At 32.1% G+C, this 15,990-nt stretch overlaps 1 protein-coding gene and 1 long non-coding RNA gene across 3 annotated transcripts in view; both read right to left on the minus strand.

Annotated features, from left to right (window-relative positions):
- Positions 1-15,990, minus strand: part of txnrd3 (thioredoxin reductase 3) — a 56,550-nt gene that overhangs the window by 19,124 nt on the left and 21,436 nt on the right. The window contains 1 exon segment of the mRNA NM_183072.2: positions 474-583. Coding sequence (NP_898895.2) covers positions 474-583 — 110 coding nt within the window.
- LOC148679685 (uncharacterized) lies at positions 1,257-6,666 on the minus strand. 2 transcript variants are annotated; one of them, XR_015944626.1, is made up of 3 exons: positions 6,579-6,666; positions 3,678-5,863; positions 1,257-2,857 (listed from the first exon to the last, which is right to left on the minus strand). It is a non-coding gene; the product is annotated as an uncharacterized LOC148679685 (long non-coding RNA). The 2 variants fall into 2 exon arrangements; XR_015944625.1 differs by lacking the exon at positions 6,579-6,666 and adding an exon at positions 6,445-6,529 and having other exon boundaries at positions 3,678-6,406.

The raw sequence follows: 15,990 nt of genomic DNA on the forward strand, positions 1-15,990 counted from the left end.
AAAATGCTTATAAAAGCAGATTAAAAGAAGGCACAACAAATGTATAATATATATATATATATATATATATATATATATATATATATATATTTTTTTTTTTATATATGTATATTTGTTAATAAATAAAGGTTTAAATTAGCATTTTAAACCTTTATTTATTAACAAATATACATAAAAAAAAAATATATATATATATATATATATATATATATATATATATATATATATATATATATATATATATATTTTTTTTTTTTTTTTTATATGTATATTTGTTAATAAATAAAGGTTTAAATGAGCATTTTAAACAAACATTTTAGTGAAAATGTCAGACAGATAGGCCCTCAAAAATTGATCGGAAAAAGATCTGGGCCCCGAAGTAAAATGGTTTGAGAACCCCTGAACTATGAAATCCCTAGACAAACAAGTATTACTGAATCACAAATGTAGAAATCAGAAAGAAAACCCCAAACCTTCATGGTGTTGTCACAGCCTCCGATGTGTTTCTTGTTGATGAAGACATTAGGAACAGTTTTCTGGCCGGTCATCTCATGCAACAAGTCCTGGTAGTTTGTCCCATCCTCTAAAACACATCAGAGATGATAGCAGACTTATATCAGTACCGATATTTATATAATAAAAATAAATATATGAACAAAAAAACAATACATTGTAGTAATGAACATGCATGATATAGTTACTGTAGACCAGGGGTCACTAATCCTGCTCCTGGAGGGCCGGTGTCCCTGCAGGGTTTAGTACACCTTGCCTCAACACACCTGCCTGGATGTTTCAAGTATACCTAGTAAGACCTTGATTAGCTTTTTCAGGTGTGTTTGATTAGGGTTGGAGCTAAAATCTGCTGGACACCGGCCCTCCAGGAACAAGTTTGGTGACCCCTGCTGTAGACGCTTCAAAATACAATGAACAATTATTTATTATTTTAACTTTGAGTTTTAAGAATATTCACAAAAACCACAAATGATTGAAGACCGTGTTTATTTTCAAACATTAACATTGCTTATGACCTGAGAAAATGTGCTAAATATGTATAAGCCATCAACACTATATACAGTAAGATTTAATCTGTTGAGATTAGTTTAACTAAACTCACAACGAAAACTACAAAAGCATTAATTAATCTTAGGTGACGTTCATTTAAGTTAATGCTTCACTCAAAGTAGTGAAAATTGTTTTATTAAATGGAGATAACAACTAATAAATGAGTTGTATTTTTTAAACTAACAACAACACAGTAAGAAATGTGATTATTACTCACTGTTGGTTTTAATGAAATAAATACGGTTTACTAATAAAGGGATCGTAAAGTGTTACATATATTCTTTTGCAATTAAATTATTATATTTCTAAACATTTATTTACATTGATTATTATATTTATCCCTATTTTGCAGCTTAATACTAATCATGATAACCCCATATATTAAGATAAAAGCTTCAACAATTAAATCACAAAAATAAAATCTGAGACTGTCATAAGCCTGATCATGCATCTCAGCACTCACTGTCCACATCTCCACCACACAGGCAGCTCTCTGAGATACACATCTAATCTTATTCAGATCTGGCTCTGCAGGGCTGCTTCTGAAACTAATGTTTAGCTCCAGGCACACGGGAGATAAAAAAAAAAAAAAAAGCTAATGGAAGTTAATCAGGTCTGAAGCCATTTGCCAGAGAATCCATTATCAGGGTCGTGCTCCTAACATGAGAAGAGCAGCTGTGCATGTACATCGAGATAAGAGAAGACTGATACTGGAGACACGGGAGAGAGAGTGAAGGAAAGCTTAGAGGAAGCCCATTTTCAGACATTAGAAACACTGGAGTGACTCAGCAGTTCACTGGGAACGCTTAAACATTAACTTCAGACTTTCAGCGCAATGTTCACAGACCACATGAATGAATATTTCAGCTCATCTGTCAATGAGGTGGTAGGAGTTCAATACCCTGAACATTAGAATAAGAACAACTGCTGAAGTAAAAACATGCTAGCTCAATAATCTTGCATATCAGAAGGATCTTAGTCAAAAAAATGCAATTGCAAGATCAGCAAAACAAAAAAGCCCTTCTTTACACAACATGTAATCAATAGATGGTAAAGTGTAATCTCAGAACTGGTCTCTGTAATATGAAGCCATTATAAACAAAAGTCAAATAATGATCTCTCCAGGTTTCTAAATTAGTCGACTTAAAAACATTTACAAGCAGGATTTACACCCTGTATTTATTTATTTCATTTTGAGATTGTTCTCATTTCACGAACAAATCAAAATGCCATAACTTTCAGAGTTAAACAACAACTTTTGTCTAAATCTGTTTGAAACTTATCTTTACAAACCACATACAGATGTGGACAAAACGGTCCAAGGTGCCCTTTGGCCAGGCCAGTTTCATTAGTTTGCTTTTTTTTAATGCTTCTGTTCAACAACCATTCGAAAGCATATCTAAATTTCATGAATTGTTTCCAGTCATTTTTGATTAATCAATTTTTTTTAGTTTTAAGTCATTATAGGGACCACTGTAGTTTTTCCTTTCTTCAATGAAAGGGGACCAACAATTTTGTCCACATAAGTATCGTATTATGCATATCAAACTCTAGTCTAAACTCAAAATGTTGGGCAAAAATTACATTTATTTTTTAACTAGGACTGGGGTGACAATGAGTTTAATATATACATTTAAAAAACTTAATTCACTAATGTTGACCCTGGACCATCAATATATAAATTCACTAATGTTGATCCTGGACCATCAATATATAAATTTACTAATTTTGATCCTGGACCATCAAATATATAAATTCACCAATATTGATCCTGGACCATCAATATATAAATTCACTAATGTTGATTCTGGACCATCAATAAATAAATTCACTAATGTTGATTCTGGACCATCAATATATAAATTCACTAATGTTGATCCTGGACCATCAATATATAAATTCACTAATGTTGATCCTGGACCATCAACATATAAATTCACTAATGTTGATCCTGGACCATCAATAAATAAATTCACTAATGTTGATCCTGGACCATCAAATATATAAATTCACTAATGTTGATCCTGGACCATCAATATATAAATTCACTAATGTTGATCCTGGACCATCAATATATAAATTCACTAATGTTGATCCTGGACCATCAAATATATAAATTCACTAATGTTGATCCTGGACCATCAATAAATAAATTCACTAATGTTGATCCTGGACCATCAATATATAAATTCACTAATGTTGATCCTGGACCATCAAATATATAAACTCACCAATGTTGATCCTGGACCATCAATATATAAATTCACTTATGTTGATCCTGGACCATCAACATATAAATTCACTAATGTTGATCCTGGACCATCAATATATAAATTCACTAATGTTGATCCTGGACCATCAATATATAAATTCACTAACGTTGATTCTGGACCATCAATATATAAATTCACTAATGTTGATCCTGGACCATCAAATATATAAACTCACCAATGTTGATCCTGGACCATCAATATATAAATTCACTTATGTTGATCCAGGACCATCAACATATAAATTCACTAATGTTGATCCTGGACCATCAATATATAAATTCACTAATGTTGATCCTGGACCATCACTAATGTTGATCCTGGACCATCAATATATAAATTCACTAATGTTGATTCTGGACCATCAATAAATAAATTCACTAATGTTGATTCTGGACCATCAATATATAAATTCACTAATGTTGATCCTGGACCATCAATATATAAATTCACTAATGTTGATCCTGGACCATCAACATATAAATTCACTAATGTTGATCCTGGACCATCAATAAATAAATTCACTAATGTTGATCCTGGACCATCAAATATATAAATTCACTAATGTTGATCCTGGACCATCAATATATAAATTCACTAATGTTGATCCTGGACCATCAATATATAAATTCACTAATGTTGATCCTGGACCATCAAATATATAAATTCACTAATGTTGATCCTGGACCATCAATAAATAAATTCACTAATGTTGATCCTGGACCATCAAATATATAAATTCACTAATGTTGATCCTGGACCATCAATATATAAATTCACTAATGTTGATCCTGGACCATCAAATATATAAACTCACCAATGTTGATCCTGGACCATCAATATATAAATTCACTTATGTTGATCCTGGACCATCAACATATAAATTCACTAATGTTGATCCTGGACCATCAATATATAAATTCACTAATGTTGATCCTGGACCATCAATATATAAATTCACTAACGTTGATTCTGGACCATCAATATATAAATTCACTAATGTTGATCCTGGACCATCAAATATATAAACTCACCAATGTTGATCCTGGACCATCAATATATAAATTCACTTATGTTGATCCAGGACCATCAACATATAAATTCACTAATGTTGATCCTGGACCATCAATATATAAATTCACTAATGTTGATCCTGGACCATCACTAATGTTGATCCTGGACCATCAATATATAAATTCACTAATGTTGATCCTGGACCATCAATATATAAATTCACTAATGTTGATCCTGGACCATCAATATATAAAATCACTAATGTTGATTCTGGACCATCAATGAATAAATTCACTAATGTTGATCTTGGACCATCAAATATATAAACTCACCAATGTTGATCCTGGACCATAAATATATAAATTCATTTATGTTGATCCTGGACCATCAACATATAAATTCACTAATGTTGATCCTGGACCATCAACATATAAATTCACTAATGTTGATCCTGGACCATCAACATATAAATTCACTAATGTTGATCCTGGACCATCACTAATGTTGATCCTGGACCATCAATATATAAATTCACTAATGTTGACCCTGGACCATCACTAATGTTGATCCTGGACCATCAATATATAAATTCACTAATGTTGATCCTGGACCATCAATATATAAATTCACTAATGTTGATCCTGGACCATCAACACATAAATTCACTAATGTTGATCCTGGACCATCAATATATAAATTCACAAATGTTGATCCTGGACCATCAATATATAAATTCACTAATGTTGATTCTGGACCATCAATGAATAAATTCACTAATGTTGATCCTGGACCATCAATGAATAAATTCACTAATGTTGATCCTGGACCATCAATATATAAATTCACTAATGTTGATCCTGGACCATCAATATATAAATTCACTTATGTTGATCCTGGACCATCAACATATAAATTCACTAATGTTGATCCTGGACCATCAACATATAAATTCACTAATGTTGATCCTGGACCATCAAATATAAATTCACTAATGTTGATCCTGGACCATCAACATATAAATTCACTAATGTTGATCCTGGACCATCAAATATATAAATTCACTAATGTTGATCCTGGACCATCAATGAATAAATTCACTAATGTTGATCCTGGACCATCAATATATAAATTCACTAATGTTGATCCTGGACCATCAATATATAAATTCACTTATGTTGATCCTGGACCATCAACATATAAATTCACTAATGTTGATCCTGGACTATCAACATATAAATTCACTAATGTTGATCCTGGACCATCAAATATATAAACTCACCAATGTTGATCCTGGACCATCAACATATAAATTCACTAATGTTGATCCTGGACCATCAATATATAAATTCACTAATGTTGATCCTGGACCATCAATATATAAATTCACTAATGTTGATTCTGGACCATCAATGAATAAATTCACTAATGTTGATCCTGGACCATCAATATATAAATTCACTTATGTTGATCCTGGACCATCAATATATAAATTCACCAATGTTGATACTGGACCATCACTAATGTTGATCCTGGACCATCAATATATAAATTCACTAATGTTGATCCTGGACCATCAATATATAAATTCACTAATGTTAATCCTGGACCATCAATGAATAAATTCACTAATGTTGATCCTGGACCATCAATATATAAATTCACCAATGTTGATCCAGGACCATCAAATATATAAATTCACTAATGTTGATCCTGGACCATCAATATATAAATTCACCAATGTTGATCCTGGACCATCAAATATATAAACTCACCAATGTTGATCCTGGACCATCAATATATAAATTCACTTATGTTGATCCAGGACCATCAACATATAAATTCACTAATGTTGATCCTGGACCATCAACATATAAATTCACTAATGTTGATCCTGGACCATCAACATATAAATTCACTAATGTTGATCCTGGACCATCAACATATAAATTCACTAATGTTGATCCTGGACCATCAACATATAAATTCACTAATGTTGATCCTGGACCATCAACATATAAATTCACTAATGTTGATCCTGGACCATCAATATATAAAATTCACTAATGTTGATCCTGGACCATCAAATATATAAACTCACCAATGTTGATCCTGGACCATCAATATATAAAATTCACTAATGTTGATCCTGGACCATCAAATATATAAACTCACCAATGTTGATCCTGGACCATCAATATATAAATTCACTTATGTTGATCCTGGACCATCAACATATAAATTCACTAATGTTGATCCTGGACCATCACTAATGTTGATCCTGGACCATCAATATATAAATTCACTAATGTTGATCCTGGACCATCAATATATAAATTCACTAACGTTGATCCTGGACCATCAAATATATAAATTCACTAATGTTGATCCTGGACCATCAATATATAAATTCACCAATGTTGATCCTGGACCATCAAATATATAAACTCACCAATGTTGATCCTGGACCATCAATATATAAAATTCACTAATGTTGATCCTGGACCATCAAATATATAAACTCACCAATGTTGATCCTGGACCATCAATATATAAATTCACTTATGTTGATCCAGGACCATCAACATATAAATTCACTAATGTTGATCCTGGACCATCAATATATAAATTCACTAATGTTGATCCTGGACCATCACTAATGTTGATCCTGGACCATCAATATATAAATTCACTAATGTTGATCCTGGACCATCAATATATAAATTCACTAATGTTGATCCTGGACCATCAACATATAAATTCACTAATGTTGATCCTGGACCATCAATATATAAATTCACTAATGTTGATTCTGGACCATCAATGAATAAATTCACTAATGTTGATCCTGGACCATCAATATATAAATTCACCAATGTTGATCCTGGACCATCACTAATGTTGATCCTGGACCATCAATATATAAATTCACTAATGTTGATCCTGGACCATCAATATATAAATTCACTAATGTTGATTCTGGACCATCAATGAATAAATTCACCAATGTTGATCCTGGACCATCAATATATAAATTCACTAATGTTGATCCTGGACCATCAATATATAAATTCACTAATGTTGATCCTGGACCATCAAATATATAAATTCACTAATGTTGATCCTGGACCATCAATATATAAATTCACTAATGTTGATCCTGGACCATCAATATATAAATTCACTAATGTTGATCCTGGACCATCAATATATAAATTCACTAATGTTGATCCTGGACCATCAAATATATAAACTCACCAATGTTGATCCTGGACCATCAATATATAAATTCACTAATGTTGATCCTGGACCATCAACATATAAATTCACTAATGTTGATCCTGGACCATCAATATATAAATTCACTAATGTTGATCCTGGACCATCAACATATAAATTTACTTATGTTGATCCTGGACCATTAACATATAAATTCACTAATGTTGATCCTGGACCATCAAATATATAAATTCACTAATGTTGATCCTGGACCATCACTAATGTTGATCCTGGACCATCAATATATAAATTCACTAATGTTGATCCTGGACCATCAATATATAAATTCACTAATGTTGATCCTGGACTATCAACATATAAATTCACTAATGTTGATCCTGGACCATCAATATATAAATTCACTAATGTTGATCCTGGACCATCAATATATAAATTCACTAATGTTGATTCTGGACCATCAATGAATAAATTCACTAATGTTGATCCTGGACCATCAATATATAAATTCACTAATGTTGATCCTGGACCATCAATATATAAATTCACCAATGTTGATCCTGGACCATCACTAATGTTGATCCTGGACCATCAATATATAAATTCACTAATGTTGATCCTGGACCATCAATATATAAATTCACTAATGTTGATCCTGGACCATCAATATATAAATTCACCAATGTTGATCCTGGACCATCAATATATAAATTCACTAATGTTGATCCTGGACCATCAAATATATAAATTCACTAATGTTGATCCTGGACCATCAATATATAAAATTCACTAATGTTGATCCTGGACCATCAATATATAAATTCACTAATGTTGATCCAGGACCATCAACATATAAATTCACTAATGTTGATCCTGGACCATCAAATATATAAATTCACTAATGTTGATCCTGGACCATCAATATATAAATTCACCAATGTTGATCCTGGACCATCAATATATAAATTCACTAATGTTGATCCTGGACCATCAATATATAAATTCACCAATGTTGATCCTGGACCATCAAATATTTAAACTTACCAATGTTGATCCTGGACCATCAATATATAAATTCACTTATGCTGATCCAGGACCATCAACATATAAATTCACTAATGTTGATCCTGGACCATCAACATATAAATTCACTAAAGTTGATCCTGGACCATCAAATATATAAATTCACTAATGTTGATCCTGGACCATCAATATATAAACTCACCAATGTTGATCCTGGACCATCAATATATAAATTCACTTATGTTGAATCCAGGACCATCAACATATAAATTCACTAATGTTGATCCTGGACCATCAACATATAAATTCACTAATGTTGATCCTGGACCATCACTAATATTGATCCTGGACCATCAATATATAAATTCACTAATGTTGATCCTGGACCATCAACATATAAATTCACTAATGTTGATCCTGGACCATCAATATATAAATTCACTAATGTTGATCCTGGACCATCACTAATGTTGATCCTGGACCATCAATATATAAATTCACTAATGTTGATCCTGGACCATCAACATATAAATTCACTAATGTTGATCCTGGACCATCAATATATAAATTCACTAATGTTGATCCTGGACCATCAATATATAAATTCACTAATGTTGATTCTGGACCATCAATGAATAAATTCACTAATGTTGATCCTGGACCATCAATGAATAAATTCACTAATGTTGATCCTGGACCATCAATATATAAATTCACTAATGTTGATCCTGGACCATCAATATATAAATTCACTTATGTTGATCCTGGACCATTAACATATAAATTCACTAATGTTGATCCTGGACCATCAATATATAAATTCACTAATGTTGATCCTGGACCATCAATATATAAATTCACTAATGTTGATCCTGGACCATCACTGATGTTGATCCTGGACCATCAATATATAAATTCACTAATGTTGATCCTGGACCATCAATATATAAATTCACTAATGTTGATCCTGGACTATCAACATATAAATTCACTAATGTTGATCCTGGACCATCAATATATAAATTCACTAATGTTGATCCTGGACCATCAATATATAAATTCACTAATGTTGATTCTGGACCATCAATGAATAAATTCACTAATGTTGATCCTGGACCATCAATATATAAATTCACTAATGTTGATCCTGGACCATCAATATATAAATTCACTAATGTTGATTCTGGACCATCAATGAATAAATTCACTAATGTTGATCCTGGACCATCAATATATAAATTCACCAATGTTGATCCTGGACCATCAATATATAAATTCACTAATGTTGATCCTGGACCATCAAATATATAAATTCACTAATGTTGATCCTGGACCATCAATATATAAATTCACCAATGTTGATCCTGGACCATCAAATATATAAACTCACCAATGTTGATCCTGGACCATCAATATATAAAATTCACTAATGTTGATCCTGGACCATCAAATATATAAACTCACCAATGTTGATCCTGGACCATCAATATATAAATTCACTTATGTTGATCCAGGACCATCAACATATAAATTCACCAATGTTGATCCTTGACCATCAATATATGAATTCACTAATGTTGATCCTGGACCATCAAATATATAAATTCACTAATGTTGATCCTGGACCATCACTAATGTTGATTCTGGACCATCAATATATAAATTCACTAACGTTGATCCTGGACCATCAATATATAAATTCACTAACGTTGATCCTGGACCATCAATATATAAATTCACTAATGTTGATCCTGGACCATCAAATATATAAATTCACTAATGTTGATCCTGGACCATCAATATATAAATTCACCAATGTTGATCCTGGACCAACAAATATATAAACTCACCAATGTTGATCCTGGACCATCAATATATAAAATTCACTAATGTTGATCCTGGACCATCAAATATATAAACTCACCAATGTTGATCCTGGACCATCAATATATAAATTCACTTATGTTGATCCAGGACCATCAACATATAAATTCACCAATGTTGATCCTTGACCATCAATATATGAATTCACTAATGTTGATCCTGGACCATCAATATATAAATTCACCAATGTTGATCCTGGACCAACAAATATATAAACTCACCAATGTTGATCCTGGACCATCAATATATAAAATTCACTAATGTTGATCCTGGACCATCAAATATATAAACTCACCAATGTTGATCCTGGACCATCAATATATAAATTCACTTATGTTGATCCAGGACCATCAACATATAAATTCACTAATGTTGATCCTGGACCATCAACATATAAATTCACTAATGTTGATCCCGGACCATCAAATATATAAATTCACTAATGTTGATCCTGGACCATCAATATATAAATTCACTAATGTTGATCCTGGACCATCACTAATGTTGATCCTGGACCATCAATATATAAATTCACTAATGTTGATCCTGGACCATCACTAATGTTGATCCTGGACCATCAATATATAAATTCACTAATGTTGATCCTGGACCATCACTAATGTTGATCCTGGACCATCAATATATAAATTCACTAATGTTGATCCTGGACCATCAATATATAAATTCACTAATGTTGATCCTGGACCATCAACATATAAATTCACTAATGTTGATCCTGGACCATCAATATATAAATTCACTAATGTTGATTCTGGACCATCAATGAATAAATTCACTAATGTTGATCCTGGACCATCAATATATAAATTCACCAATGTTGATCCTGGACCATCACTAATGTTGATCCTGGACCATCAATATATAAATTCACTAATGTTGATCCTGGACCATCAATATATAAATTCACTAATGTTGATCCTGGACCATCAAATATATAAACTCACCAATGTTGATCCTGGACCATCAATATATAAATTCACTAATGTTGATCCTGGACCATCAACATATAAATTCACTAATGTTGATCCTGGACCATCAATATATAAATTCACTAATGTTGATCCTGGACCATCAATATATAAATTTACTTATGTTGATCCTGGACCATTAACATATAAATTCACTAATGTTGATCCTGGACCATCAAATATATAAATTCACTAATGTTGATCCTGGACCATCAATATATAAATTCACTAATGTTGATCCTGGACCATCACTCATGTTGATCCTGGACCATCAATATATAAATTCACTAATGTTGATCCTGGACCATCAATATATAAATTCACTAATGTTGATCCTGGACTATCAACATATAAATTCACTAATGTTGATCCTGGACCATCAATATATAAATTCACTAATGTTGATCCTGGACCATCAATATATAAATTCACTAATGTTGATTCTGGACCATCAATGAATAAATTCACTAATGTTGATCCTGGACCATCAATATATAAATTCACTAATGTTGATCCTGGACCATCAAATATATAAATTCACTAATGTTGATCCTGGACCATCAATATATAAAATTCACTAATGTTGATCCTGGACCATCAAATATATAAACTCACCAATGTTGATCCTGGACCATCAATATATAAATTCACTAATGTTGATCCAGGACCATCAACATATAAATTCACTAATGTTGATCCTGGACCATCAATATATAAATTCACCAATGTTGATCCTGGACCATCACTAATGTTGATTCTGGACCATCAATGAATAAATTCACTAATGTTGATCCTGGACCATCAATATATAAAATTCACTAATGTTGATCCTGGACCATCAAATATATAAATTCACTAATGTTGATCCTGGACCATCAATATATAAAATTCACTAATGTTGATCCTGGACCATCAAATATATAAACTCACCAATGTTGATCCTGGACCATCAATATATAAATTCACTAATGTTGATCCAGGACCATCAACATATAAATTCACTAATGTTGATCCTGGACCATCAATATATAAATTCACTAATGTTGATCCTGGACCATCAACATATAAATTCACCAATGTTGATCCTGGACCATCACTAATGTTGATTCTGGACCATCAATGAATAAATTCACTAATGTTGATCCTGGACCATCAATATATAAAATTCACTAATGTTGATCCTGGACCATCAAATATATAAATTCACTAATGTTGATCCTGGACCATCAATATATAAAATTCACTAATGTTGATCCTGGACCATCAAATATATAAACTCACCAATGTTGATCCTGGACCATCAATATATAAATTCACTAATGTTGATCCAGGACCATCAACATATAAATTCACTAATGTTGATCCTGGACCATCAATATATAAATTCACTAATGTTGATCCTGGACCATCAAATATATAAATTCACTAATGTTGATCCTGGACCTTCAATATATAAATTCACCAATGTTGATCCTGGACCATCAAATATATAAACTTACCAATGTTGATCCTGGACCATCAATATATAAATTCACTTATGCTGATCCAGGACCATCAACATATAAATTCACTAATGTTGATCCTGGACCATCAACATATAAATTCACTAAAGTTGATCCTGGACCATCAAATATATAAATTCACTAATGTTGATCCTGGACCATCAATATATAAATTCACCAATGTTGATCCTGGACCATCAAATATATAAACTCACCAATGTTGATCCTGGACCATCAATATATAAAATTCACTAATGTTGATCCTGGACCATCAAATATATAAACTCACCAATGTTGATCCTGGACCATCAATATATAAATTCACTAATGTTGATCCTGGACCATCAACATATAAATTCACTAATGTTGATCCTGGACCATCACTAATGTTGATCCTGGACCATCAATATATAAATTCACTAATGTTGATCCTGGACCATCACTAATGTTGATCCTGGACCATCAACATATAAATTCACTAATGTTGATCCTGGACCATCAATATATAAATTCACTAATGTTGATCCTGGACCATCAATATATAAATTCACTAATGTTGATTCTGGACCATCAATGAATAAATTCACTAATGTTGATCCTGGACCATCAATATATAAATTCACTAATGTTGATCCTGGACCATCAATATATAAATTCACCAATGTTGATCCTGGACCATCACTAATGTTGATCCTGGACCATCAATATATAAATTCACTAATGTTGATCCTGGACCATCAATATATAAATTCACTAATGTTGATCCTGGACCATCAATATATAAATTCACTAATGTTGATCCTGGACCATCAATATATAAATTCACCAATGTTGATCCTGGACCATCAAATATATAAACTCACCAATGTTGATCCTGGACCATCAATATATAAAATTCACTAATGTTGATCCTGGACCATCAAATATATAAACTCACCAATGTTGATCCTGGACCATCAATATATAAATTCACTTATGTTGATCCAGGACCATCAACATATAAATTCACCAATGTTGATCCTTGACCATCAATATATGAATTCACTAATGTTGATCCTGGACCATCAAATATATAAATTCACTAATGTTGATCCTGGACCATCACTAATGTTGATTCTGGACCATCAATATATAAATTCACTAACGTTGATCCTGGACCATCAATATATAAATTCACTAATGTTGATCCTGGACCATCAAATATATAAATTCACTAATGTTGATCCTGGACCATCAATATATAAATTCACCAATGTTGATCCTGGACCAACAAATATATAAACTCACCAATGTTGATCCTGGACCATCAATATATAAAATTCACTAATGTTGATCCTGGACCATCAAATATATAAACTCATTAATGTTGATCCTGGACCATCAATATATAAATTCACTTATGTTGATCCAGGACCATCAACATATAAATTCACTAATGTTGATCCTGGACCATCAACATATAAATTCACTAATGTTGATCCCGGACCATCAAATATATAAATTCACTAATGTTGATCCTGGACCATCAATATATAAATTCACTAATGTTGATCCTGGACCATCACTAATGTTGATCCTGGACCATCAATATATAAATTCACTAATGTTGATCCTGGACCATCACTAATGTTGATCCTGGACCATCAATATATAAATTCACTAATGTTGATCCTGGACCATCACTAATGTTGATCCTGGACCATTAATATATAAATTCACTAATGTTGATCCTGGACCATCAATATATAAATTCACTAATGTTGATCCTGGACCATCAACATATAAATTCACTAATGTTGATCCTGGACCATCAACATATAAATTCACTAATGTTGATCCTGGACCATCAATATATAAATTCACTAATGTTGATTCTGGACCATCAATGAATAAATTCACTAATGTTGATCCTGGACCATCAATATATAAATTCACCAATGTTGATCCTGGACCATCACTAATGTTGATCCTGGACCATCAATATATAAATTCACTAATGTTGATCCTGGACCATCAATATATAAATTCACTAATGTTGATTCTGGACCATCAATGAATAAATTCACCAATGTTGATCCTGGACCATCAAATATATATATTCACTAATGTTGATCCTGGACCATCAATATATAAATTCACTAATGTTGATCCTGGACCATCAATATATAAATTCACTAATGTTGATCCTGGACCATCAACATATAAATTCACTAATGTTGATCCTGGACCATCAACATATAAATTCACTAATGTTGATCCTGGACCATCAATATATAAATTCACTAATGTTGATTCTGGACCATCAATGAATAAATTCACTAATGTTGATCCTGGACCATCAATATATAAATTCACCAATGTTGATCCTGGACCATCACTAATGTTGATCCTGGACCATCAATATATAAATTCACTAATGTTGATCCTGGACCATCAATATATAAATTCACTAATGTTGATTCTGGACCATCAATGAATAAATTCACCAATGTTGATCCTGGACCATCAAATATATATATTCACTAATGTTGATCCTGGACCATCAATATATAAATTCACTAATGTTGATCCTGGACCATCAATATATAAATTCACTAATGTTGATCCTGGACCATCAACATATAAATTCACTAATGTTGATCCTGGACCATCAATATATAAATTCACTAATGTTGATCCTGGACCATCAATATATAAATTCACTAATGTTGATCCTGGACCATCAAATATATAAACTCACCAATGTTGATCCTGGACCATCAATATATAAATTCACTAATGTTGATCCTGGACCATCAACATATAAATTCACTAATGTTGATCCTGGACCATCAATATATAAATTCACTAATGTTGATCCTGGACCATCAATATATAAATTCACTAATGTTGATCCTGGACCATCAATATATAAATTTACTTATGTTGATCCTGGACCATTAACATATAAATTCACTAATGTTGATCCTGGACCATCAAATATATAAATTCACTAATGTTGATCCTGGACCA

The sequence above is a fragment of the Danio rerio genome, chromosome 6 (genome assembly GCF_052040795.2).
Source record: "Danio rerio strain M-AB ecotype USA chromosome 6, GRCz13ab, whole genome shotgun sequence".
Classification (NCBI taxonomy): Eukaryota; Metazoa; Chordata; class Actinopteri; order Cypriniformes; family Danionidae; genus Danio; species Danio rerio.